This window comes from Gopherus evgoodei, chromosome 2 (genome assembly GCF_007399415.2).
Source record: "Gopherus evgoodei ecotype Sinaloan lineage chromosome 2, rGopEvg1_v1.p, whole genome shotgun sequence".
NCBI lineage: Eukaryota > Metazoa > Chordata > Testudines > Testudinidae > Gopherus > Gopherus evgoodei.
The window spans coordinates 158542713-158570469 of record NC_044323.1 but is presented as its reverse complement, the minus strand read 5'-3'; the positions used below and the strand labels follow the sequence as shown (position 1 = coordinate 158570469).

Sequence of the window (27757 nt, the reverse complement as noted above, 5' to 3'; positions counted from 1 at the left end):
TAACGCATTCTGCATGCCACAGCCCTTCTGACTCGGGACTGGGGCGTGAGCTGCGTCCACACTGCAAAATAGCAGGGCTGGCACACGAGTCACAGTGGAACTCTGGCTCAGAGACCCACCTGCCAAGCAGCTCCTAGGACCCGGGTCTCGAGAGCTTATGTGTTGTGGAGAGCTTGGACCCAAACCTGAGCCCGAGCCTGCAGCCGGACGCTACGCCCTGCAGGTGGCGGTGCTGCCCCGGGAAGTCGGCGGCTGGCGCCGGCCCTTCCTCCTGGAATCCTGGGCCCAGCCCCCTCCCCTCCCGGCATGGGCTGCGCTGGGGCCGGGGCTCCGCCGCTCCTGTGCGCCCGGCTTCCCCGGCTCCGGCGCCCGCGGAGGAGAGGGCGCCCGGCGCTATGTGAGCAGCAGCGCAGGAGCCTGCCCCAGCGCCCCCCCTGCAGCCGGCGCCATGGAGAAGCAGAAAGGTACCGCTCCCCTTGCCAGCCCCCGGGGCTGGGAACCCCTCCGTGGAGCGGGGCTGGCGGTAACCGCCGTGGGGGGCTGCCAGGGGGTGAGATTTGAACTCAGCACCTCTGCCTGTGCTCTCTGGCACCCAGAGGTGCTGGAACGAGGGGCGCTGGGGTGGGGACTGCCACACTCCCTGGCTTGAAGCGGTTCCCATCGTACCCAGGGTTTGGCTCAGTGGCTGTCAGCACCCCTCGCTTGACAAATTGCTCCAGCCCCACGACTGGCCCGTGCCCGCCGCCGCCGGTGTGGTTAGACAGCAGCTCGCTTGTGCCTTTTCCAGGTGGTTGAGTGCGCGTTGCGTGTTGCCTGGGAGCGAGGCGTTGACATACGTGTAGCGGTGCCAACATGCCATTGGTGCTGCCTCTCTCTTGCAATGTGGGCTCATTCGCAAGCACTCCTGGGCAGTTCTCTGCTCTGGGGTATTTGGTTGGGAGGCTGGGAATCTCCAGGGGAGAGGGCTGTGACCCATGCCTGGAGGAGCCCTTCTCTCTGCGGCTTGGGAACAGGCTGCCCAGAAAGGGAATTCCAGAACTGCCATGTCTTCTCTGCAGTCGTCCTCCCTTATCCTTTCGTGGTATGAGTCATCTTGCAGATGGCCAACACAGCTCAGAAAGCTGGAGTCCAGGCCCTGAGCCGCTGAGATGGCTCAGGAAGCAGAGATCAAATTAGGAGAACCTGAGATTGGAGGGAAGCGACTTCCCTGGGAATGGGGTCATTCTGGTGTGGGATACAGAGGGCCTCATAGTCTCACATCCATGTGCTGAGCTCCCCACAGCAGCGCTGGGCGTCAGAGTGGGATGTTGGGGCTGAGATGAGATCCCTGTAGAACTGGTCGTTTCCCCATCCCTGGCTTCTGCTGCAGAGGGAGTGATAGTACAGGAGGAGACTTTATCTGAGGGGAAGTGGGAGTCACATCCCGATCCCGGCTGATCTCCCTTTAAAGGACTGACAGAGGCCCCTGCTGGAGGTGGTTCTGTCTGCTTTATCACCCAGCTCTGAGCCTTGCGTCTGAATTCCTGGCAGCTTTTCCAGTCACTAAAGGTGACCTGGGGAAAAGGTATTTAGATCAAGCACTAGCTGCTGAATGGCCTTAAAACACTGGCATCTCAGACACATCCCAGTCTTTCTTCACCTTTTCTCCACCCCTCTGCTGTTGCTGGGAATGCACTGCAGATGTGGGATTGCTGCATTCCGACATCTCTGGGCTGTACAAAGGTTGCCATGACCCTGCTGGCTCTGTCCCAAGAGGCTCTGATATACCCCTGTGCCCATGGTGGGATCTGGCTAAACGAGAGCTCTGCACAGGGAGCTGGCCAATCTGTTGGTGACAACAGACCTGGGACTTTGAGATCTGTAGCGTGCAGAGTGTTTGTGTGTTTCCTTGCAGCAGTGCACACTTTTAGCGAGTGTTTAGCATCCTGATTTTATACGTGCCCTTGGGGCTCACCTGAAAGCCATCTCCTGTCCCATCCCGGTTTAACCAAGTTTTGTCTTCCTCTGAAACTCAGGCTATTATTATTTGGCAGTGCGGTCGAGCAGATGGGTCATCAGACTGGGAGCCAGGACTCCTGGATTCTATCTCTGACTCTGCCAGTCATCTGCTGGATGACCTTGAGCAAGTTGCTTCCTCTGCCTGTTTCCCCTCCCACCCATTGTCCGTCTTAGATTGTGAGCTCTTTAAAGCAGGGGCTGTCTCTTATTATGTGCTTAGCAGGGCGGGGCCTTGATTTCACTTGCGGCCTCTGGGTGGTACTGTCATGTAAATAATAATAAAGGTCTCAGTCAAGGATCAGGCCCTAGTGTGCCAGGTGCTGCACAAACGTGTTATATAAAACCAGCATCTGCTCCAGGGAATTCCCAATCTGAGATGGTGACATACAGATGAACAGACCTGTGTAGGGGGAGGGGAGGAGTAGGGACTACGACAAGATGACAGTGAAGCCTTTGCATAAATGAGTGGGCTTTGTTCCTTCTCCTGCTAGCACTGCTGGAAGGCTGTATCCTTCCGCCAACAGCTGACTGAGTCTGGTGACTCTGGCTTTTGCACTACTTTAAAGAGAAGGCACTTGGGGCTGGTCCGTGGCACTCTGGGGCTGGGTGATGGAAGCCTCAGGCAGGACACTGGGGTCTATGGCATGACCCTTTCCCTGGGGAGCTCAGCACCCACCTCCCCTGAACGTGGGCGCACACCTTCAGGGCACATCACCTGGAGCGTCTGAATGGACATTGGCCCAGCCATCACTGACAGCAGCGGGGGAATGAGGTGTTAGGAATGGGCTGGTGGAGGAGCTGGATTTTCCATGTGCCTTTCCCTGCACTGTCTAGACTTCCCCAGCTCCACAGCAGTTCCTGTTCTTTGAGTTGCTGTAAAAGGTGCTCCTGCGGTTCCCAGTAAGGGGCCTACTAGATGTGGGATTGGGGCATGGGGACCCGGACAGGGCACGTTGCTGCAGGCAGCAGCTATTGTGGGAGGAGACGGGAATAGGGGCAGATGCGTTTACCTTCAACTGCTCTTTCTTGCCATGGAAACAAAGGCAGCTGTTTTCAATCTCTGTAGCATTTACTTGGCCCGGGATGTTTGTGGATGGTGCGTAGTCAGGGACGAGTCGGAGACCCCTTGGATTGCAGCAGCCAGGCTTTCAGCGCCAGGGAATGATGCTCACACCAGTGCAGGCACGCTGACACACAGGCGTGAGCACATATCTGCAGGCACACACGCTCGTAGGCGTGTAGACACAACCATATGCACACCCTGTCATTTAGACAGCCACCTGGGCTCACACAAGCACACAAACCTGTGACAAAGCGGGTGAGCTCACATGGGCGCACACACACCTTTGTGCACGCATACAGGTGTGACGAAGCAAAGGATGCACATGCTCTCGTGCACACATACACAAGTCCATCTTACTAAACCCACGTGAAAAGCAGTGCATGCAAGCACAGAGCTCTCCGGTTGCTGACAGGGAGGCGGAGCGCTGCTTCCCACAGGCCCGTGGGTGCTAAATGCTCTGACTCATCCCTTGCACATTGGGTGGCTTCCTCCCCCAACCCCCATGTCATGTGTTCCTGCAGCGCGTTGCTCTCCGGGTGCCAGGCGGCAGGTGAGCCCCTGAATGAGCTTGTGACAGACCATCATTGACGTGGGGAGCGGGGGAAGAGAGTTAATGGCAGGGCAGGTCCTGTCAGAGCTGGGCTTCTTGCTCGTAGCTGTGGGTGCCAGCGGACTGGGTGCGGGGTGCTGGGGTTGCGAGGGATAAGGCACGAGCAGGCACAAGGTGAGACTTGAGGGGAAATGTGGCCCCCAGGCTGGGGGTGGGGGAAGAGGAGCGGTGCTGGGAGTGGAAGGGATGTCATCACAGAGGAATTCAGACTCTGCTGGGGTCGGGGGAGGAAGGAGGGAAGTGAGATGGTGGGGAGACCAGAGGGGAGCAGCAGGGAGTGCTCAGGGCACAGGGCCCCCTGCCTGGCCTGGCAGAGCGAGGATGGATTCCCTTCCCAGGGGCTCCCTGGATTTGCCCTGGAGGAGCATGCTGGCTCTGCTTGTGCTGTGCACAGAGATGTCTCCCTCGCCCAAGTTCTCTCTCCTTTATTTCCAGAAACCCGCCCCCTTCCCAGTGCCCCCCGTCCTGCTGCCCCTAAACAAGGTGCAGGGAATTAGTCGTCGTCCCCCTGCCCCTCCCGCCTTGCCCTATTTCTTGGGAAGTCCAGATGTTTGGATCCCCTCCTGCTTTGCTAAATCCATCCCCCTCCCAGATGTTTTCTCTCCTGCAGGCCGTGACAGTTTGCCCATGCTCCCTGCCTGCCCTTGCGCCCCTGTCCCGAATCCCTTCCTCTCATCTGAGCATCTCACTCTTTGTCCCAGGGCCCTGCACGACTCTGCAGCACCCCCTGTGGCAGGTGCATGCACTGACCACTGATGGTGCAGGGGCCCAAGCCTGGGGAGGATCTAGGGGTCAGGCAGGCTGGGAGGGAGGTGCAGGAGCAGCAGCTGGGAACAGGATGGATGAGGCCAAGCTCCTGTTGAATCCCAGACTGACCCAGGCTGCAGGATTGCTGAGCAATGTCAGAGCGTTTTGCTCCCTTGAGCTGCAGATGGGGTCCAGGTAGGACACTGGGGCTCTGGGAATGCAAGGAAGTGGCACCAAAGGAGAGGATGATATACGAAGAGAAGTGAGCCCAAGCTGCATAGAGAGTGGGCCGGAGAAGAGGAATCATGCATCACTCAGCCACCCCCTATGGAAGCCCAGCAGCCCCTGTGCTGGCTGACTGCCCACCTCTCTCTCTTCCTCTGTTTCATTTCCCACATCCACCCACCTACCCTTCTTTGCCATGTCGCCGGCCGCTTCGCTCTCCTCTTCTCTTCACCCAGTCTCTGAGCCGCTCGTTGGTTGTTCTCCACCCACCCCTGCCAGTGGGTTTCTGCGAAGGACGAGCAAGGAGCTGGAATCCCCACCTCTGCCAGCACAGGATTCCTTGCAGTGCTGAGAACCAGGCTTACCTCAGCCAGGTGCTTGCTCCCCCTCAAACCTCTCTGATGCCTCTCCAAGGACCTGGGCCGTCTACCGCTCTGCTGCATCCCCAGCCGTTTACAAGGGACTTCAACATGTGCTCTCTCTCCTGGATGCAGCCAGGCCTTCCTGAGGAGTCGCAAGCCATGACTCTGGTCTGTGTGTGGGGAGAATTTCACCTTCTTCTGAATCATCAGCTATTGGCCTCTGCAACAGGCAGGTCATGGGACTAGATGGGCCCACTGGTCTGAACTGCAGAGACTGGGGCTTGGTGGGCCTATTGGTCTGACCCAGCGCAGCAGAGAGCTGTGGAGACCAGGCTGGACTCACTGGTCTGATCAGGAGTAGCAGGGGGATGGCGATACTGAGCTAGATGGGCCGGGCAGGGAGGTGAGACTATCATCCTAGACAGAGGGGCCAGTTCAGCAGCGAGGAAGGATTCCAGCACAAATGGATTTGTGGTCCAATCTGTGGATAAGGGAGCAGGGTGGTGGGAAAGAGGAATGTGGGAGGGACAGACACAGTTCTGTGTTCTTGACTGGCATGGCCGAATCTGAAACTGGAATCCCATGATGAAATATGACCTCGGCTTTTCTTGCCCCAGGGGAATATGGGACAGCAAGTCTGCAGCCTTCAGAACTACAGGGTGCGAGGTGTGGGTATAAAGCACAGTAAACCCTTCTGTTCTATGAGCCAGGACTGGGGAGGTGGGAGGGGAGCGGGGGCTGTCTCGCTTCTGCGCACTTGGCAGCTTCGTATCAGTCTTTCCAACATCCTTGCAACACACGGAGTTTGGGCACCTTTCCCAGCACTCTCCTCTGCTAGACCATCCTGTGAAGAAGCCAGGATGTTTCTTCGCTCCATGTACTTACCACCCGACTTGTCATGGGTCTGATGGTGCACACTGTGTTCACTGATCATGGCCCCCTTCTCAGACCACCAGGTCTGGTGTGCCCACTGGCTGGATTATGCATTAGACCCTAACCAATATAGCTCCAGCTGCTAGCCAATGTGTGAGTGCATCAGGGCAGGGCTGGGCACATTCATGTTTGTTTAGCTGCCCCCATGGAAATGTTTGGGGGCAGTGGCTGCTCCCCACCCAACACCGCAACCCGATCTGCCGCTGGAGAATGTTAAAGCTGAGGGAAATTGGAAAAAGGCAAAGGAAAGAGCAGGAGATGTTGCCTGAGAGCGAGATTTCTGGGTACATCCACACTGCAGCCGGAGTCGTCATTTTCCAGCTCGTGTACCCGGGCACATAATAGCGTTGATTGGGCCAGCGCACTACGAGAAGCAGTGCAGCTGCAGTGGCACAAGCTAGCCGCCTGAGTCCAGTCCCATGCAAGATTGTAGTTAGAGTATTAGGGCGCCTAGCCGATCCCACTGTCCGTGCTGCCATGGCCGCACGGCTGTTTGTAGTGAACTAGCTCACAGCTACTGCCGTGTATGTCTGCCCATGCTGGGAATCACACCATCAGCTGCAGTGCAGCCTTTCCCTGCAAGGCTGTAGAATAGCCCCCAAAGGAAGTGGTGGGAGCCCCATTGGGAATGGCTGAAGAACGGCCCATGCGGAACAACCCTTCCCTGTTTCCTGCTGGGATGAACTGCGAGTCTCGGTAGATTCCGTCCATTGTGAAATGAGGTACTGGGTGTGAGTCGGCGCTGTCCTACCAGGGCGGGTGTAGCAGGAGAGGCTGGACAGACTGAGGGCAAAGAGACATGAGCAATTCCCTAGCCGAGTAAGTGAGAAAGATGGAGGAGAGAGCCACGTGTCCATGGATGGAAATGTGCTGGCATGCTAGAATGGAGGTGAAAGGGGAGTGTCATTGGAAAACAACACGGGTCTGTCAATATGACTTGAGAAGTCGCCGACCTGACCCTCCCCAGCTGGAGGGTAAGGATGTTGCTTCATCTGTAGCCCTGTCCCAGGCAGTGGGGCAGGCCGCTTACATCAGATAGTCTTACAGCTGATGAGAAACTTCCTCCCCCCCCTCCCACTGTGCCAGGCCAGGGCAAAGGAGGAATGCGATGGATTCTCTCCCCTCACTAGCCCTTGTGTCTGGCTCCCACGGTGTGACCTCCTAGGGACCAGGCACATAGAGCCATTAGGAGCCTGTTCGTGTGTTCAAACGTGTAGAGGAGCAAGGGGCAAACTGCGGGGCTGAGCATCTGCCCCAAGGCGGGTGGTTGCAGGCCTTCCCTCGCAAGTGGGCTGGGATCGCAGCCACTGCCAGTTGCACTGAGATCAGGAGAGGGGGACGTGGGCCCGTTGGGCTGGGCAACACGGTGCTGCTGGGGGAAGGCTGGGCTGCATGCTTTGAAGAGAGGGTGTGGCAGAGGTGCTGAGGGGTAGGAGTGAGATGTGTTTGAGGTGTGTGTGTGTGTGTGCTGGGAGGAGGGCTAGGTTATGTGTTTTGGGAGATGCATTGAGAGAACAGGTATATGCATTTGGGAACTTGTGTGGGCAGAAAGGGGTACATTGGGCTGTGTGCCCGGGAAGGGCGTGGTGTGTCTGGGGGCACTGTGCTGTGTGTCTGGGGGTGTAGGGTACTGGGGGGGGGGCAGTGTGCCCTGGGGGGATGTTGTGCTGGGGGTGCTGTGCTGTGTGCCTGGGACATATGTTTCCTCATTAATCAGATAAATGACTATCTGCGTAAGGATCTGGGGAAGAGAGATGGAGCTGCCCCTGCATACTCACATACCAGGAGCTTTGTGGGGCTCTCTGCCCTCCACACAGGGGCCTGGCAGGGTCTCGTTGCTCCTCAGGGGATGGGACCCCTCTCATGGTTCTGAGAATGCCAGCCAGGGTGTGTGTGTGGAGAATCTGGGGAAGCTGTTGACCGTGATCTGTCCAGAGACTTATCAGGGAAGTGCCATGGGGAGCCATCTTAAACCCTGCCCCCGCTCCCCCTGGGCCTGGAGACAGCGAGCTGAGGTTAGAACAGCTCTGCCTGCACTGCCCTCCCAACAGGTCCTATGACGCGGCAGTTCCCTATGGTGGTGAGGTCCCCTGAGAGCAGTGGGCACCATCACCGCCATGGGGAGCAGGGCCCTTGGGCTGCCTTGTGGCTCGTCACCTCTGTTAGGGGGTTCCAAGGAATGAAGTGATAGACCTGGTCTCAGCCCTGTCCCACCCCCCTGAGGGGCAGGGAGGTTCCCTGGGAGGTGAAGGATGCCCTCTTTGGGTAGGGTCAGGGAGGGGGGTTGAGGCGGCTTGGGGTGTGGCCTTTAGGGCAGGCTTGCCGTGGCTGGGCAGAATGGGCTTAGTGGAGCATTCCCAACATTGCAACTGTTCCAGGCAGCAAATTGCAGCTTTGCGTTCGGGGGAACCAATGAGGGAACATCGGTGCTGGGGGGACGAGGAAAAGGCCACCTGGGCCTCAGGCCAAGAATCAGTGGGTTTCGTCAGCGGGCCTGCAACATTTTATCACAGCTGGGAGCAGGAAGTGGAGCCTGGAGCCGTCCGGAGTGGTGCCGAGAAGGGAGACGCAAAACATTTCCAGATGCATGGTGAGGAGGGGAGAAGAGCAGTCTGGCAGGGCGGGTGAGGAGCGGCCTGGCAGTGGGGAAGCAGAAGTGGGGGGAGTCTGTGTTGCCCCCTCTCTGAGGATGGGGGAGCTGCTGGGGGCTGGAAGGGAGCATGAGGAAAGCTGGCAGCACCACCCAGGTCTCCACCCAGGAAGGAAATTTGGCTGGGCGAGAAGTGGAGCAAGGCCAGGCTCTGGGGTTCCACTGCCGATTTCAGGCCTCTGCAGTAGAGTTCAGGCGGTGGGCAAGCAGTGACCTGGGTGTTTCCTGCATGTCTCCCCATGCTGTGTCCTCTGCTCTGTGTCATTCCTGGGAAAACTGATGGGGATGGTGGGGGTGAGGTTGTAAATTGACTGGGGAAGGGGGAAGAAGCCCCTCCTCCACCATATGTTCCTTGAGTGCAGGAAATTGCTGCTGGGACATAGAGCAGACACAGCTCCTGTTTGGGGTTACAATCTGGAGGGCCCCTTCCACCATTTATGGCTCAGGTGACGCTTTGCATCTCTTAAATGGCTGTGGTGAGAATGCCGAACCCGTGGTGAGGACCAGGCTTGCCCAACTCGCTGTGCTTGTGACCCGAGCCGGGATTCGAACATGGCTTTGCCAAGGTGTAGGAATCCACGGAGCCATCACCGGGCCAGGGGCAGATTCCAAAGGTTTGGGTCAAACCCACAGCTCCTTTCTGGGTCTGCTATCCCAGTGCCAGGCTGTCTGGAACAAGGGATTGCTTTTGGACACAGGGCAAAGCCAGACAGGGATTAGCAAACCCAACATAAGGGGTGGTTTGCGTCTAGGTTCTGTTTGATCGGAATCCCCAAAGTTCTAGATTTTCAGGAGTGCTGAGTGCCCACAAATTCGGCTGGCGTCAGTGGTAGCTGCAGGTGCTCAGTCCCTCTGCAAACCAGGCTGCTTCTTTTGGTGTCAATCTGTGAGCCCCCAAGTGTAAATGTCTTGGGCTAAGCCTGTAAAGGGAGGAAGGAGGGCCTCTGGAGAGGAAAGATGGTCTGGAGGTCATGAGCCTGGGAGGCAGGATTCCTGGGTTCATTCTGTGCTCAGTTGGAGTGACTAGGGCAGAGAGCATAGGCTCCATTCCCAGCTCTGTCACTTACTTGCTGCCCAGCACTGAGCAAGTCACTGCCATGCTCTGTGCCTTGGTTTCCCTCTCATAGCATGGGGGGCAATGATCCATTAAGAATCCCTCTTGTGGTGCCAGGTGCCTTGGAAATGCCAAATATCATTAATTCCAGAGGCTGACAGAGAGGAAGCCAAGGATGGGAAGTGAATCCAGGCCTGTAACCCAGGATGCTGCTGTGGCGCAGGACAGGCAGGCTCTCCCTGGGCTTTGCCTTTGTTCTGGGCTGATTGGGGGCTTTTATTCCTCTTGCCAAGCCATGCGAGGGGGCGGTGGGCAAATGCTCTGCATTGCACTGGGAACACACCAGCCTTCATCAGCTGTGCTGTTTGGTGCAATATTAACGCCCCCTCCTTCCCCCCCCCCTTCGGTGCGTGGGATGTCAATGAAGGCACAGCGGCTTTTGAGCGCTTGTTGGTGGCAGGGCACAATTGCCCCACTGTCTGACAGAGGGGGTCACGGGTGATGGAGGGGTGAAGAAGCCTTGTTCAGGCAGCAGCCCTAGGAGACAATGCAGAGACATTCCCCAGCATCACTAGCCCGGCGAGGGAGAACAGGGAAGTGGACTGAAAGGAGAGATGTCACCAGAGAACTTTCCAGCCGCCTCTGCATCTTTGATGTGCCCTGGCCAGCCTTCCGCAAGGGGGGGTGCCCCGGTTCCATCCCTAGCGCTGCCACCCCCCTCCCCGATGCACTGGGGAGCCTATGGGTCAATCGCTCTCTGGCAGGAAACACTGAGTTAAACTCACCCTTCTGCCAGTCAAACCCCATATTCATCTCTCCTCTCAAAGAACCTGGAAGTCCAGTCCCCCAAACAAGCCTGCTCTTTTAGTGTGGACATAAAGGGCCTTCAGTCTCCCACTGCTGCTTATTCTCTCCTTGTCGCCCCCTTCGGTCACCCTCCCCCCTTCCCTAGCAGCTCTGGGTACCTCTTGTGTCCTCCTCTGAATGGCAGGATTGTGCTGCGAGCTGGGGTCAGGTGCAGGAGATGGGAGCAATGAGTCCCCAGATGGCCTGTGGGTGCAGGGAGCGGGTTCTGGGCCAGGCCAGATATAGAAAGCAGGGGAGGGCAAAGGGATATTTTCTCTGCTCCTTGTTGAGGTTGCCCCAGTCTCAGAAACTCCAGCCCTGGGCCTTGCTTATTGTGCATTGACCTATCCTGGACCCCCAGAGCTCCATGCACTCGGCTGGTTGGCTCTAAGGCATTCCCAGGGGCAGGTGATGTGACAGAATGGGATTCCCCTAGTAACTGCCCTGTTCCTTCTGTGTTGCCTGCAGATCTAGACAAGCTCCTTTTGGACCTGGAGTCCTTCCTGCTGATCCTGGACCGGGAGAATCTCAGCTACATTGCTCAGGCCAAGAAGAAATCCATTGCTGAGCTACTTTCCAGGTTCCAGAGCCCTCCATGTATGTATCCTGCTGCTGGGGCATAGGTATCCAGAGACAGGTGATGATGTGCTAATGACCCATGGGGGCGGCTGTATTCGAATAACTCCAAAAGAAGGAACCTTTCTCTAGCAGATCAGATTTGTTCCTGCAGCCCTGTCCATTTCCACAGGCTAAGGTGACCAGATGTCCCCATTTTATAGGGACAGTCCCAATATTTGGGGATTTTTTAAATATGAACTCCTATTACCCCTCACACCCTGTCCTGACTTTTCAACTTGCTATCTGGTCACCCTACCACAGGCTCTCCATGATCCCTGGAAACTGGGCCAAACAGTCAAATGGCTTCTTTGGTGCTCACCATAGTCCAGCTCTCTGGATCTTTGGTTATCCAGTTTGTCACTTTCTGTAACTTTGCTTACCAATGAGATTGTCCCCCTGGGCCTGCCCAGAGCTTGTTCCATTTAGCCCTTTTTCCTACCTGTGCCTGAACCCGATCTTCTTTCAGCATCCCTGTTATTCCTACGGGTTTGCCCACTAGTTTCATATCAGCCGATGATGGGGTGTCTGCAAACTGTTCACTCCAGCTCCCGGACTGGAGCTGCTTTCGGCAAAGGAGAATGATGCATAGTGAACATGAACAAGCCATTGCTGGACTCAGTCTCCAGGCCAATCCCCGTCCAAGTCCCTAGAATTTGAGGTTCATTCGGGATTGTCTGGAATCTCCCAGCACCTGCCCGCCAAGTCACCCAACCCCATCCTAAACAGCAGCCTGATCTCAGAGCTTTTATCCCCTACTTGTTTGTGGTGTTAGTCCTGTCACCTCCTGTGATCCTGATCCGCCTCTTTCCCCACAGCAGAGGACGCAGAGTACATGATCATGCGCTGCATCTCGCCCTCCTCTGGGAGCAGCACTTTCCAAACGCCACCTGACCTGAGCCCACGCCAAGGTGAGCAGTGGAATTGGTACCATGTGGGGGATGCGAGAGGAGTTGCATGGGGCGGGAGTTCCTACTTATATATGTCGGGCCAGCTCCTGCTCTCAATGACACAGCTGTGGAGCCAGAGGGATTGCAGTGCAGGCATGAGCACCGTATGCATGAGATCAGAATCAGGCCAGGTGGGTTGAGGCCAATAACGGGTTCAGATTTTCTGCCAAATATGCAAAAGTGGCCAGTGATTTCAGTTGCCCTTGTTTGAGACACATGCAGGTACCCAAAGCTTGGCACCCAGAGATACTGGGCATGTTTGAAACATCAGTCTATGGGATGGTGGCCAGGACTCTCCGCTTTGGCTTAGAAGATGCTAACACTGTAGCCCGGTGCCCCAGCCTGCAAGGACACTCACTCCTTCTGAGGGGAGTCTCAGTGCTACCCATTGCTATAGAGAGCCTGGAGCTCTGTGCCCCACGGCGGCAACTGCACTGAGTGTGGGCCCAAGCTGCCGTTGTGGGTACTCAGCTACTGGCCAGGCCCACTCTGCTGCCAGGCTGAAGGATTTGGGTGCCCAGCTCAGGGGTCCACATTTGCAAACTGGGCTCTATTAGTGACGCAGGCTGAATGATCCCAAATGCTTTGAGGCCGGATCCAGCTTGCATCGGCTCCCATGGGCCTGGATCCGGCTTCTCTAGCTCGACACCGGGACTCACGCTCTCTCTCGAGGATCTTCAGCCTACTCTTGGGCCTGGAAGGTTTGGAGCAGGGCTGAGCAGAGCAGCTGCAGCACGCTCTGCATCCTGCGGCATTTGAGCGGGGCCTCCCGGCTGCTTCTGGTGCCAGTGGCTAGTTGAAATGATTTTAATCGTTACTTTCTCAGCAGCAATCTTGTCTCCAGACCCTATGGGAAGGGGAGAGTGTGACTCGCCTGCTATGAATGGCCAGTGCTCCCCAGGCAGGGTAAGTCTCTGGATCACTCCAGGTCAGGAAGGAAGACAGAGATCTCTGTTACCTCTGATGCCCAGGGTGGAGTCAGCGGGTGGGCGCTTTTCAGAGTCCCAACACCTGCTAAGTGCATGGGGCAGCAAGAGAGCCTGTCACACTGTGGCTGTCCTGCTGTGCCCACTCCTAGGAGGCCAGCCCCAGGCACAGGAGCATCCCAGCCCTTGGCTGTTGCTGTGACAGGGCGTGGGAGAGGGAGACCCAGCACATAATCCAAGCAACACTTCACGTCCCTGGGCTATGGCCCTGCTGCCCGCTCAGCGCAGAAAGAGCGGAGCAGGGAGAGTGGGGAGGAATGTTCCCATGCAGCCTGCCAGCTCTGCATGTCCAGCAGAGCCTGGGATGCGTGTGTGTGTCATTCCTCTGAGCCTCCCCGGGGCTGAGCAGGGTCCCCAGCCCTGGTGGGGAATCCAGACAGGCAGAAACAGGCTGCGGGGAGGCACATGTGACCCCCCATTTGCCCCATGGCTGCATCAGTGTTGGCTGCAAGCAGGGGTGTGGGTTGCGATTGCACCCTCTTGATACACATGAGGGTGGCCGGATTCTGCTCCTGCTGCTCTTGGACTCCAGGCTGTGCTCAGAATCCAGCCCAGGGTCTCTAGGGGCTGAATGTGGGGCAGTGGCTGGGGATTGGGGTGACTGGCCGAGTGTGGGGGAAACAGGCTGAGGGAGGGGAATTAGAGGCAGCAACGGGGCCATGGGTCAGGGACTGGGGTTGGAAAGGGCTCAGGGGACTGTGTCCGAGGGTAGGGGCAGGGGTCTGTCTTTTTTTCTCTCTTGCCCCTTTGCTCCCAGCTACCCCTTGCCATCCCTTCGGCAGCTCAGGATATAGGGGTCATAGTGAGGCCTCCCTATCCCACAGCCCCAGCCTGAGGCCTAGGGAAGGGCCCTCCTTGGCTCCCAGCCTGTGGCAGCGGGAGCTGGGTTTCCCGGCTGCTGGGCTGTCAGGCCCCTCTGCAAACAAGAGCAGATGGTTTGGCCATGAGATCATTGGGGAACCGGAAAGGAACAGGAGCGTCTGCAGCATAAACTGGGAGTTTCCAGAGAGGGATGTGCAGAGGGCTCCACTCCCTCCGTCACTCCCACCCGATCAGGTGTCCAGTGCCTGACAAACAGCCATACATGGGACTGGCTGTGGCAGGACCTCATGGGCACATTTTCCTGCACATGGAGATGTGTTGCAGTGCCTGCAGTATTGGATTTGTTGTACTGCAGAGAGCAAGAGACACGTTGTATGAAGTAGCAGAAGTGGGTGTGCTGCATTGCAGGGGAGGGACACATTACATGAAGTGGAGCACCATCTGTTGCATGCGCAAGAGAATGTGTTGCATTACATCCAACAGCAGGTGTTGCATTGCATGCAACAGAGCCAAAGTGTAATTCTTATGGAGAATGGTACATTGCATGGCATGTAGCAGGAGTGTGTTCCATCACATGCTGCATGGGATGCACTGCATTGCATGAAGAGAGGTACATTTCATTGGATGCAGCAGGGGAAGCTGTCCGCTGCTTGCGGCTGAGGATGCATTGCATGCAGCAGAGATATTGTGCGTTCCCATACCGTGGGACATTGTCTTGCTTGCATGGCGAGGGGATTGGTTGACAAGATGGCATTTCCCCGTGCTCTGAGCAGATGTGCAGCTCCAGTGGAGTTCTACTGCTCTTCCAGATGTGGATGGAAGCAGGCAAATGTGGGCTCCAGATGAGGTAACAAGAGCCGTGGCAGGGGGGAGAGGACCACCCCCCGGGATGCAATTGGCAGGAACAAGAGCGGTGTCCTGTGCCAGAATGCGAGATGCCGCTGACAGATTTCAGAAGCAGTTAATTTGGTAGCTAAACAGCATGAAGGCAGCAGAGGCCGATTAACCGTAGAGGCCACTTTAGGGGCAGTTAAGTTGTGAAGGAAGCAGAAATCCAAGCCACGGGCATCAAAGACTCTTTCTTCTCAGTCTTGTCCAGATGCAGGGCTCTGAGTCGGCAGACGTGCTGCCAAGGAGCAGGGTGATTGCATGCTGGCGGGGATCCGTGCTTGCTCCAAGCCCACGTCAGCCTGGAACAGGGAGAGAGGGAGCTCTTGAGGTGGAGATTGAGCAACTGCCCGGGGAAGGGGGTATCTTGAGCCTGCCCTGCAGTGTGCAAAGGGAGGGCACAGCTCCTGAGACCTCTCCTGGACCCCCAGGGGACTGGCAGACAGAGTCCCACTGACACCCCATGCCCTGATACTGCCTCCCCTGGCTCTGTTGCGCTGAGTTCTCCCTGCTCTTTCTAGACAAACCCGTTGGGCGTCATGTCCCATCTCCCTAGCCTGCCAGCTGAGGACTCCTACGAGGAGGCAGAGCCCATCAGCCCCGAGGGACATATGAGCCCAGGTAACCAGCCCCATTACACCCCTTGCTCTCCGAAACGAGATGGGAGCAGCTGGCAGGACATATCAGCTGCAGTGTGTGTACACAAGCTGCCCCTCATGTGTCCGTGCCATGCCTGTCACCCAGGACCCATCAGCTGCAATGTATGCACCTGCCCCCCCCGCCTCCAACATCTGTGCCATGCCTTCTGCACATCTGCACAGGGCACCCCTGCGTCTTGCTGCTTCCCTTTTACAGCACCCTCCTTGCTTGTGGCACGCCTCCTGCATGCTGTGCCACCTCTTTCATCTAGGCCGCTTGGGCATTGACTGTAAGCTCTCCAAGCCCCGCTCGGCTCCCTGCATGGCTCCCAGCTCCTGCGGCGTGGCGTGCTTCCCATTGCAAGCCCAGCGGCCCCTGGCACTGTTGGGGTGGCCCCTTGCCGACAAGCAGCTCCACTCTCGCCAGGCGCTTGCTCAGCGCCACCCTTATGCTCTGGGCAGCGGGCGGCGGGGACACGGACAGCAGCCACTACGAGTCATATGGTGAGGATGAGGACTGCGTGAAGGACCGTGCGCACTACATCCAGTGGCCACCTGCCGCCGGCACCGCTGAGGCTCCTGCTCGCCCTGAGGCTCAGCTCTGCGGCTTCCTCTGGAGGAAACGCTGGCTTGGGCAGTGGGCCAAGCAGCTCTTCATTGTTCGGGAACACGCCCTGCTGGTGAGCATTGGGTGGGGCCAAGAGGGGTGGGAGCACTCACAGGTGGAGATGGCTTCCCTGGGCTTGGCCTTGCCCCTGGTGTGAAGGCCACGTGGGCTGGGGTGTGTGTGCAGGACAGTGCCGGGGGGAGGGAGGGGAGAGGGGGCTTGGCAACAGGCACCCAAGGGGCAAAGAGTGCAGGGAAGAGCTGCAGAGTAAAAGGGTAGGTGAACTGAAGTGCATTCGGTGCCCTGAACCTGCCAGCCACCTAAACCCACAGACCTGCAGACCCTGCACCCTGAACCCCTAACCCCCATCCCCCCCCAACCCTGACCCCCTAAACGCACAGACCTGCAGACCCTGCACCCTGAACCCATAACCCCCAACCCTGACCCCCTAAATCCACAGACCTGCAGACCCTGAACCCCTAACCCCCATCCCCCAACCGGACCCCCTAAACCCACAGATCTGCAGACCCTGCACCCCTGACCCCCATCCCCTAAACCTGACTCCCCTAAACCCCAGTCCTGAACCCCCATCCCCCCTGAACACTCCGACCTGCAGACCCTGCACCCTGAACCCCTAACCCCCATCCCCCAACCCTGACCCCCTGAACCCACAGACCTGCAGACCCTGCACCCCAAACCGCTAGCCCCCATCCCCCCCAACCCTGACCACCTAAACCCACAGACCTGCAGACCCTGCACCCCAAACCGCTAAACCCATCCCCCCAACCCTGACCACCTAAACCCACAGACCTGCAGGCCCTGCACCCCAAACCCCTAACCCCCATCCCCCAACCCTGACCCCTAAACCCACAGACCTGCAGACCCTGTACCCTGAACCCCTAACCCCCATCCCCCCAACCCTGACCCCCTAAACCCACAGATCTGCAGACCCTGCACCCCTGACCCCCATCCCCTAAACCTGACTCCCCTAAACCCCAGTCCTGAACCCCCATCCCCCCTGAACACTCCGACCTGCAGACCCTGCACCCTGAACCCCTAACCCCCATCCCCCAACCCTGACCCCCTGAACCCACAGACCTGCAGACCCTGCACCCCAAACCGCTAGCCCCCATCCCCCCCAACCCTGACCACCTAAACCCACAGACCTGCAGACCCTGCACCCCAAACCGCTAAACCCATCCCCCCAACCCTGACCACCTAAACCCACAGACCTGCAGGCCCTGCACCCCAAACCCCTAACCCCCATCCCCCAACCCTGACCCCTAAACCCACAGACCTGCAGACCCTGTACCCTGAACCCCTAACCCCCATCCCCCCAACCCTGACCCCCTAAACCCACAGATCTGCAGACCCTGCACCCCTAACCCCCATCCCCCTAAACCTGACTCCCCTAAACCCCAATCCTGAACCCCCATCCCCCCAACCCTGAGCACCTAAACCCACAGACCTGCAGACCCTGCACCCTGACCCCATAAACCCCCATCCTGAACCCCTAACCCGCATCCTGCCAAGCCTAACCCCTAAACCCACAACCCTCCAGACCCCGACCCCCCAGTCCCTAACCATGAAGACCCCCACTCCTATATCCTGAATTCCAGCCCCCACTCCCACAGGGAGGGTCAGGGTTGTGAGTTCCAGTTCCAAGCCCTGCTATCCCCAGTCTCGGACCCTTGCGCTCCCCCCGACCCCTGGCTGAGCCGTGCCCTTTGCCCTATGCTGCCATAGTGCTACAAGTGTGCCAAGGACCTGCAGCCAGTGCTGGAGCTGGACTTGCGCGGCTGCCGCGTTGCCTACAAGGCCAAGCACAGCAAGAAGATGCAGCACGTGCTGAAGATCACGGGGGCGGCGGCAGAGACGCTGGTAATGGGCTTCCAGAGCCACCAGCAGGCCGAGGACTGGAGGAAGGTTTGGAGGTGTTACACCCTGGCAGAGCTGTGCATGGAGGGGGGCCATGGGAGTGGGGAGGGTCAAGAGTGGCCTCTGCCACCGTCTGGGAGCCCCCGAGGGGGACTATGGGCGGGGAAACAGCTCCTGTCGGGGTGAGACTACATGTCAGATGAGTCTGCACTGCCCACTCCCCTCTGTGGGTGGGGACGGGCATCGTCCAGTCAGAGCCATGTGCTGCCCACTCCCCTCTGCAGGCTGGGCCGGGCACTGTCCTATCAGAGCCCTGCGCTGCCCACTCCCCTCTGTGGGTGGGGACAGGCATCGTCCAGTCAGAGCCATGTGCTGCCCACTCCCCTCTGCAGGCTGGGCTGGGCACTGTCCTATCAGAGCCCTGCGCTGCCCACTCCCCTCTGTGGGTGGGGACAGGCATCGTCCAGTCAGAGCCATGTGCTGCCCACTCCCCTCTGCAGGCTGGGCCGGGTACTGTCCTATCAGAGCCCTGCGCTGCCCACTGCCCTCTGTGGGCTGGGACTCGCACCATCCTGTCAGAGCCATGTGCTGCCCACGCCCCTCTGCAAGTGGGGATGGACATCGTCCAATCAGAGCCCTGCGCTGCCCTGCCCTCTGCGGGCTGGGACCAGCACCATCCTGTCACCTGGGGCTTGGCAGATAAGTTATGGCCTGGCTCCCCCTGCAGGCCAAGCTGGATGCTGACAGTTGTTCCCAGGAATCTCACAGAGCCGTGGGGAGGGAGTGTGCTGTGGGGCAAGCCAGTGCCCTTTCTTGCCAAGCTGCAGTACGTCCCCACACAGGGCTCCACAAGGAGTTTGCATTAGAAAGGCGTTTGCAGGAGCCATGGGGGCTCTGACCCTCCCAGCAGTGCATTCCTTGCCTTGGATATGACTCTGCTTTGAGGGGGCTGGGTTCTGCTGTGCCTGGGGGGCTGGGATCCCCAGCTGCCCCTTCAATGGCTGTAATGCTGTCCCTTTCTTGCAGGTGATTGAGGAGGTGAGCAGCTCTCCTCTCAGCAGGCCTTCAGCCCACAGCTCCCCAGTATTGCCCAGCTCAGAGCAGGGCAGGAACTCACACCAGGTGAGTAGGTTCCTTAGCCATCTCTAGCCCCTGCTACCAGGGATCCTGGAGTGCTCTCACACCCCTCCCCCACCCAAGTTAGAGTCGTTGTTCCTGTGTTCCAGCAGGGAAACTGAGGCACAGAGGAGTGACTTAACCAAGGTGTCACGGTGAGTCAGTGGCAGAGAAGGGAATAGAACCTAGGAATCCTGACAGTCTCCATTGCGATAACTGGAAGGCGAGACTAGAACCAAGGAGCCCTGACCCCTAGTCCCTGCTATCCCATCCGGTCCTGAGCAGCTCCTTCCACAACGAGCCCTGCTTGCTGCTGCCCACAGGAATGTTGTGAACCCTGAGGAGGGACTCTGCCCTGGGACATGCTCATAGCTCTGGGGATGTGCCCGAGGGCACAGCCTGACCCATGAAATCTGAGGGAGGGAGATGCTCTTGTGAGACCAGACAGCACTGGGTTGTTCCCTATGGCATGTTGTGCCATTTGAATGGTGCCATGTGATGGGGCTTCCTCCTCCCTGGGGAGCTGCCTCCCCATCTCCTCGGTCTGCCCATGGGGAAATCTCTGATGTTCAGCCTGAAATTCCCTCTGCTTATCCACTCTCCTCACCTCAGTGATCATTGTCTGTGGCACCTGTGTCTCTCTTAGGTGAGAGATTCCCAGCTTGGCTCTGACTCAGATGAGGAGAACTCCCAGATCAGCCTAGCTGCAGCCGGCTGCATCTCAAGGAAGGGAGGTGCGGTATGGACCAGCCTGATCAGTCTGTGCAGCATCAGTTACCACAGTCATCCTGTCTGTGGGACCCAGGGCTAGAACAGTCCAGGGTGCTGGGTGCATTGGTGGAGATGGGGAAGAGACCCAGGGCTGGAACAGCCAGGATACTGGGTGCATTGGTGGAGATGGGGAGGTGACCCAGGGCTGGAACAGCCAGGGTGCTGGGTGCATTCGCAGAAGGGCTGGTGGTGGGGAGGTGACCCAGGAGTGGAACAGCCGGGGTGCTGGGTGCATTGGCAGAGCTGTGGGGGTAACTGCATGCAGAGTCTATGCTCTCACCCCAGGCTTTCCTGAGCTCCTTTCCCACAGCCCACGGAGGCATCAGCTGCAGTTTGTGCGGAGTGGGTCAGTGCTGAGCCCTCTCCCCGATGGCGAAGGAGGCAGTGGAGGCACATCGCCTAACGAGAGGCTTTGGGGGCGCTCTGCAGGTTCTCTGGACGTGCTGCTGAACGGCCAGTGGCAGAAGCTGTGGTGCAGGGTGGAGCAGGGCGCCCTATGGATGTTCAGAGACCCCAGCTGCACTGAGAGCCCTGAGTACGCTGTGCCGCTGGCGGGCAGCAATGTGACCCCAGGGGCCGACACGGGCCGACAGCATCACATCCACATCAGCCAGCAAGGCAGAGAGGTCGCTGTCCTGCAGGTGCGTGGTGCAGCTGTGCTAACCCGTATGGTGCTGGCATGGCCTGCAGCCAAACTGTAGCAGAGAGACCATTAGCCTGGTGGTAGGGGGGCAGCTCTCACTGGCAGCATCCCACAGATGGTAGGAACTGGATCTGCCCCTCCCTTTCTGGAGCTCCAGATGGTGCTGTGGTCAGGCAGACCTGGGAGCCGCACTCCGCGCCGATTGTGCTGTGCATGGGGAGACGCAGCAAGGAACCGGCCTGGTTCCCCAGCCTTCTGCTCTGCCCGGTCACGCTTGGTCCTTTTCCTGCCCTTGTGGCTGTGGAGCTGATGCCATTCCCCAGAGGAGGGCATCTCCATGGCCCCTCCCTAATGGTCCTGGTTCAACCTGTCCCCTTCTTTGGCGCAGACCCACTCGGACAAAGAGAGGGACATCTGGCTGAAGATCCTGCAGGTGGAGAAGGAAGCGGAACCAGCCTCTGTATATGAAACCTCAGTCCCTGGAGATGGACCCAGCTCTATCCCTGTGGGGTAAGGAGCATGCAGCACCCCCGAGACACAGTGTCTCTTCAGAGCAGCTCCCCCTATTTCCTATCTTCACATGGTCCCAGCTTCCTCCCTGCTTCAGCCTTCTTTCCGTTATCGTTCCTCCTCGGCTAAGGCAGGGGACCTGGCTGCCCATGGGTGCCTTAAGAACATAAGAACGGCCATACTGGGTCAGCCCAAAGGTTCATCCAGCCCAGTATCTTGTCTGCTGACAGTAGCGAATGCCAGGTGCCCCAGAGGGAGCGAACCTAACAGGTAACGATCAAGCGATCTCTCTTTCTTCTTTCCTGGGACAGGGCCCCAGGGCACAGAATCCTGCCTGCTTCTGCATCTGGCACTGCCGTGGGAACCCAGTTACAGAACTAATGCATGACCGAAGCATGTGCTAGCCATGTTGGGGTCAACCCATGTTGTGTCCAGACCCCTGGTGTTACCATTCAGACGCACAGGGCATCCAGGCAGCACTCATTAGGCCCTGCTGTGTCCAATTCGAAGCACTCATGGGCCTCAGGTGCTAAGCAAGGAAAATCCCCACCCCTGATGGGTGCCCAGCATCACAGGGCTTCCTCTCTGCTCTGCCTGCAGGGGCCTGCTGTTGCGGAGATTCCCAACCCCCAACACCTACATGGACGACCCCTTTGGGCAGCTCACACCGGTGACACACCCCAGCCCTGTCTACTCCAATGCGGATATACTGCACCAGCTGGTAACCTCCATGTAGTCCGGCATCTGTAGGCATTTCTAGCGAGTGGGCCAACCCCTTGGCCAGCATAGCTTGGTGAAACTCCATGGGGATTTGGGTAGGCGCATCTGGCCAGCTTGTCCACAGGCTCCTCACTGGCTTCTCTTTGCAGCAGCAGAGCTTGGACAGAGCCACCCAAGACCAGACGCAGAGACTCCCTTGTGCCCTTCCCGACAGTGCCTTCAGCAACCCCCAGAGCAGGGCTCCGGAGGAGACAGGTGAGTGAGGCTCCCTCTCCCAGCGCAGCAGGATGTGACTGCACCAGGGGGCAGACTCTGTGTCCGACAGCAGCTGAGCATGGCCTCATCTCGGTAAGAGGCAGCGTCCCAGCACTGGTTGGCTCCCACGTCTGCCACAGCATGTGCTGAGAGGGTATCGCTGCTTCCCTGGGATGGGCTGACTCCAGTGGGTCTCCGGGTGGCACATGCATAAAGGAGTGCCCCTCTTTTTCTCATTGCCTGCTACAGAACAGCTCCTCCCCTTTGGTCCTGGGCATGTCCAGGATTCCCCTGGGCCCCAGGCACAGAACAGCTCTGTCTCTAGGTTGGTTCAGCATGCCCGGAGGGGGAATCCCTTTCTGAGTGCTCACAGTCACACAGCCTTTGACTCCTTTCTTTCCTATGCTCTTCCAGCTGCTCCTCCAGCCAGCCCGGGCAAATCTCTGAACAAGCAGTGGGTAGAGGTGGCCCCGGAGCTGAAAAGCCGGGATTTTTTCCAGTCTCAGCGGACGCTGATGCAGCCTGCGAGAAAGGGCGCCCCGGACAGCTTGGATTTCTTAATTGGTATGATTGCTGCACAGCCTCAGGCAGGTTGCTGACCCCCTGCCCCTGTGCCAGGGATCAGCAAGACTTAGTGCAGGAGAGGGCTGGGAGGGTTGAGCCATGGGTGTTGTCAAGTTTCCCTCCCCACTCTGAACTCTGGGGTACAGATGTGGGGACCCATCTGAAAGACTCCCTAAGCATATTTCTACCAGCGTAGGTTAAACTTCCCCAAGGCACAAATCCTTTCTTTGTCCTTGGACTGTATTGCTGCCACCACCAAGGGATTTATAAACTCATAGACTTCAAGGTCAGAAGGGACCATTTTGATCATCTAGTCTGACCTCCTGCACAGTGCAGGCCACAGAATCTCACCCACCCACTCCTGTAACAAACCCCTAACCTATGTCTGAGTTATTGAAGTCCTCAAATTGTGGTTTGAAGACCTCACGCTACAGAGAATCCTCCAGCAAATGACCTGTGCCCCATGCTGCAGAGGAAGGCGAAAAACCTCCACAGCCTCTGCCAATCTGCCCTGGAGGAAAATTCCTTCCCTACCCCAAATATGGCGATCAGTTAAACCCTGAGCATGTGGCAAGACTCACCATCCAGCACCCAGGAAAGAATTCTCTGTAGTAACTCAGATCCCATCCCATCTAAGACCACTGCGCATACTTACCTGCTGATAATCAAAGATCAGTTGCCAAATTAATTGCCAAGATTAGGCTATCCCATCATACCATCCCCTCCATAAACTTTTCAAGCTTAGTCTTAAAGCCAGATATGTCTTTTGCCCCCACTACTCCCCTTGGAAGGCTGTTCCAGAACTTCACTCCTCTAATGGTTAGAAACCTCCGTCTAATTTCAAGTCTAAACTTCCTAGTGTCCAGTTTATATCCATTTGTTCTTGTGTCCACATTTGTTATGAGTTTAAATAATTCCTCACCCTCCCTAATATTTATCCCTCTGATATATTTATAAAGATCAATTATATCCCCCCTCAGCCTTCTTTTGGTTAGGCTAAACAAGCCAAGCTCTTTAGACAAGCATCCAGGGAAAAGGGCCACCTGGAGTCTGTTTCCTCAAAATATTCCCCCAAGCCCCTTCATCCCCTTTCCTGGGGAGGCCTGAGAATAATATACTAACCAATTGCCTTTAATAAAAGTACAGACCAGACCCTTTATCTTTAGGATACTAAAATCAATCAGGTTCTTTAAAAAAACCTTTATAATAAAGAAAAAGGTAAAAGAAGCACCTCTGTAAAATCAGGATGGAAGGTAATTTTACAGGGTAATAAAAAGATTTAAAACACAGAGGATTCCCCACTAGGCTCAACTTCAAAGTTCCAAAACCAGGAATAAACCTCCCTCTTCGCATAGGGAAAATTCACAAGCTAAAACAAAAGATAATCTAATGCATTTCCTTCGTATTACTTACAATTTTTGTAATCTTAGATGCTTATTTCAGGTAGGGTTTTAGGAGATGTTTTTTTTCCTGCCTGGTCCCTCTCTCTGTCCCGAGAGAGCACAACAAAGAGAGCACCAACAAAACCTTCCACCTCCCCTTCAGATTTGAAAGTTTCTTATTTTCTTATTGGTCCTTTTGGTCAGGTGCCAACCAGGTTATTTGAGCTTCTTAACCCTTTACAGGTAAAGGAGGGATTTTATGCTACCTTATCTGTAAGGTTATGACAGGTGTCCAGTGACTCTCGGGGCATAGCTGTAAACCAGAGTGAGTCAGGGTGGCAGGACTGGGCCTTCAGCTTGCCACATGGGTTCACATGGCCCCACAATCTGCCTTCTTGCAGGTAAAAGGGCCTTCCCCAAGCTGGAAGAGAAGGTAGGGCAGCTGGAAAGGGCGTGCCGGATGAAAACCAGGCTGAAGGCTGGCTCGGAGATGAACCTGCTAGCCATTGGCAAGTCTCTGAAGGGCCACATAGCCACTGCCACCAGCTCAGCATGCTCCGAGGTAAGGGAGGATGAAGCAGGAAGGGTGAGAGCCAGACACTGGGCAGCCATGAGACAGAACAGTTGGGGGCTAGAAACCAGCAGGGATTGTCCTAGGGCTTCCTGCTTTTCTCTTTTCCCATCCCTTCCCCAACATCTTATCTTCTCCCTCTTTCCCTCTCCTTATTCTGCTGCTTCTCTCCTGTTCCTTGAGAAAGTCAGATCTAGCTTAGTCCTTCTTTCTTCGCTTTAGACAAGGTGGGGAGGTGATTCCATATAGAGGGGAGCCCCTAGACAGAGGGAGAGGTCTGACCAGAGGCTGGAATGGCCCTTGAGCAGTGGTTCTCAACCTATTTACCGTTGTGGGCTGCATCCAATACCTATATGGCCCTGAGGATGTCACATGGGCTGCAGCTTTGTCCTGATTGGGCCACAGGTTGAGAACCACTCTCCTAGAGCTTCTGTTCACAGGCCGTGCAGGGTAGGCAGCTAAGCCCCCAGACAGGTTGGAAAGAAGGGCAAAAGGGGGCTCCCACCCCCACCCCTGTTCTCTCTACTCTTGTACACAGGGTTCCTTCTTAACACCTCTGCTGAAACGCACCACCTCCACCAAGAGCGCCCTGAGGCGAGCGCCCTCTGTGGTCATCATTGAAAAGGGAAAGGTTCTGCAGAAGAGAAAGGTACTGAGGGGGATCTCCTCTGCTAGGGAGAGTCATGCTGGGTGTAGGGGGAAAGACCTGGCTCGCCTAGCACCCCGTTCCCCCTAGGACATGGGAATAATTGTCCTTTCTCCATCTGTCTCTTTCAGGAATGGGAGATGAAATCTGCCATGTAATCGGCCCCTTTCACCTGCTGAGTGTTCCCAAAGGCAGGAGACATTGCACTGTACATATACATATCAGACCGTGCGTCTATATATATACCATTAACGCTGCATGTGGATCATGCACAATAAACTCTGAATCTCTCTCTTTTTTTTTTTTTACCATAGTTATCAATGTTACAATAACTCTTTTTTTGGTTTTAAACTGACTGGATTTTTATAGGTTGTCTGCAGTGGCACTGAAATGGAGACCAGGGGACCAGGCTGGGTGGGGGAGGGCTCACCCCAGCATTACCAGGTCTGGACTCTTCACAGCAGCATATCCATCTGGTACCATTTTCCAGGGAGCGACTCCACAGTGGCTTGTGAGCTCATTAGCCACCAGCACTCTCCTCCTTGCGGTTGATGTGACAGAGGTGGAGCTGAGATGGCTTCTTTGTCTGCATTTACGGAACCTTCCTGCAGCTTCAAGTTGCATAGGCTGGTGCTTTAGAAGACAGTTCTTTTGAATGCCTCCTGACACTCGGGGATGAAAGATGAGAACAAACGTGAACAACAGCTTCCCATGCTGTTAGACCCTAAAGAAAGTGGAGATACAAAGAGGATGCTCTGGACTACCTAGCCATGTGTTCTTGAGTCCTTTGAAGTCTTTCATGGATCTCCTCCACTCCTCTTTCTAGCAGACACCTTTCTCCATAGAGATAACAGCCCTCCTTTTGGTTTCCAGATAGACACAGATATTTTACCATGCAGGGATGGAATGATGCAGCTCTTTGATAACATTACATGCATTGTGCAGCTGGGCATATCTGAAATCAGAAGAAGAGTGCTTTTAACTGGGTACGCTGGCCATACAACCAGGAGTCTAAAGGGGAGAAGGAGGCTGCCAGGAGGTGTGCATGCTACCTTGCTGCGCTGCCTCTGGCCAGCTTTTCTTGGCAGCCCACATGCTGGGACTGAAAGGGAAGGAACATGAGTAAGGACCAAGAAGTGTGGCAGCTGCTTTTAAAGTGGTCACAGGCTCTGCTAAGAGGAGACAATAACTTCTGGAGCCATTTAGAGACGGGCAATTCACTTCTTTTTGAAACATCAGAGTCCAATGAGCTAACACCCTGTGGAACGACTGTAGGTGCCCACTGCGGTTTAGTGGATCGAGCACAGGGCAGGGAGTCAAGATGGCTGGCTTTTGTCCTCGGCTCTGCCACTCCACAACCTTGGGCAAGTCTCTTCCCCTCTGTGTCCATCAGCTTCTCCCTCTGTCAAACAGGCCTAATGACACTGACCCACCTTCATAAAACATTTGAGATCTGCTGCCATCAGCACCAGAGAAAGGGCAAAGTCTGGTTAGTAACTCTCTCCCAAACCTGAAATATCCAGTGAATATTTAAGGGTGAGGCATGGACACAACTTTCATTACAGCAAGTGGCATGAGAGTAACTGCTTTGAGAATAGTGTAAACACAGGAGCATTGATTGTATTTATCTTTATAGGGACTCAGTCAGCTTCAAGGTAAAATGTTGCGAATAAACTAGTGCCTTGTGTCACAAATAACACAGTAGATGATGAAAAGAATTTTTCAAAATATAGAGAACATACTGTTATTTATGTTCTTCGGCCAAGACTTGGACAACGGAAATCAATTTCGCTTCACTTTCTGGTTCTGATCTGCAATCAGAGCTGCTTTCCCCTGGGTCTGCCCAGAGCCATTTTTAAGTCAACAGGGCTGCAGCTGTCCCAGTGTGACAGCCACCCCAACAAACCTGGGATTGATATAGACACCTCCAGAGCTAGAAGCCTGAGTCACTGCACCTCAGCTGTAAGAGATTCCCATCCTCAGTGGAGCACAGAGAGGAACTCACACCACACAGTGCCCAATGGGTCTCATAAGGGCTTGCTCATGCAGAATCAGTAACTTAAAGGATCCGGGTATAAGAACCTGACCGTAATCTAAACCAAAACAGCCTTTGTTGATTTCCATTGCATGGTGCTGCAATGTTTGGGTTGCAAACACTGCAGGGGAACTGTTATTTGTTTAAAAGCAACTGTTTGCATTGGATTTTGTTTTGTAATTGTAGACATATTTTTTCTAATGTTCTTGAGTTTTTTTAAAACATTCTTTTACCACATTGAAATGGGGCGGGGGGGGAGAGGAAATGTTATATTGACAGTGTGCCTTTAAAGGTCCTATGTGTAACTCGTTAATTCAGAAAGATGTGAGGGTTAGATGGGGGGAGTCTTTGTTTTTTTGCTGGAGTTTGGGGTTGTTTTTAAACAAATTATCATGTCAAATAAATGTTTCAAACCCCACCTTTTATCTTGTAAAATGCATGATGCTTGGACGGGTTTCCTTTAGTCTGGTTTGTGCAGTGATTTTGTGATAGGGAAATATTGATTAGGAACATGGCTGAGGTTCAATAGACATTTTGGTTCTGACTCAGGGTGATATTAAAATCTAGGTGAAGTGAAAAAAGCTGGTGCATGAAACGGCTGGATTCCCAGTTCTCCTAACCCACCCCACCATCTCTTCAAGTTTAAAAATAAGGCATCCCCTGCTGGATGGA

The 27757-nt window shown here is 55.9% G+C and overlaps 1 protein-coding gene across 1 annotated transcript; it reads left to right on the top strand.

The window, feature by feature from the left end:
• Window positions 1-394: 394 nt before the first annotated feature.
• LOC115646368 (actin filament-associated protein 1-like 2) lies at window positions 395-27746 on the top strand. The gene is made up of 18 exons (XM_030552109.1): window positions 395-464; window positions 8317-8528; window positions 10957-11085; window positions 11922-12014; window positions 12880-12959; window positions 15271-15370; window positions 15850-16067; window positions 17741-17920; window positions 18899-18994; window positions 19635-19722; window positions 20045-20400; window positions 20791-20912; window positions 21513-21633; window positions 21782-21887; window positions 22302-22451; window positions 24235-24395; window positions 24943-25053; window positions 25182-27746. Exons 2-18 carry the CDS (start codon window positions 8351-8353, stop codon window positions 25206-25208), a joined length of 2316 nt encoding a protein of 771 aa, XP_030407969.1. The 5' UTR covers window positions 395-464; window positions 8317-8350; the 3' UTR covers window positions 25209-27746.
• Window positions 27747-27757: the final 11 nt, after the last annotated feature.

Bases quoted from the DNA above. Each gene is read 5' to 3' on its own strand.
- LOC115646368 (XM_030552109.1), top strand. From the start codon at position 8,351: ATGAGGGAACATCGGTGCTGGGGGGACGAGGAAAAGGCCACCTGGGCC. The intron at 12,015-12,879 runs GTGAGCAGTGGA...TTACTTTCTCAG, and splicing joins TGACCTGAGCCCACGCCAAG to CAGCAATCTTGTCTCCAGAC. The intron at 12,960-15,270 runs GTAAGTCTCTGG...TGCTCTTTCTAG, and splicing joins GCCAGTGCTCCCCAGGCAGG to ACAAACCCGTTGGGCGTCAT.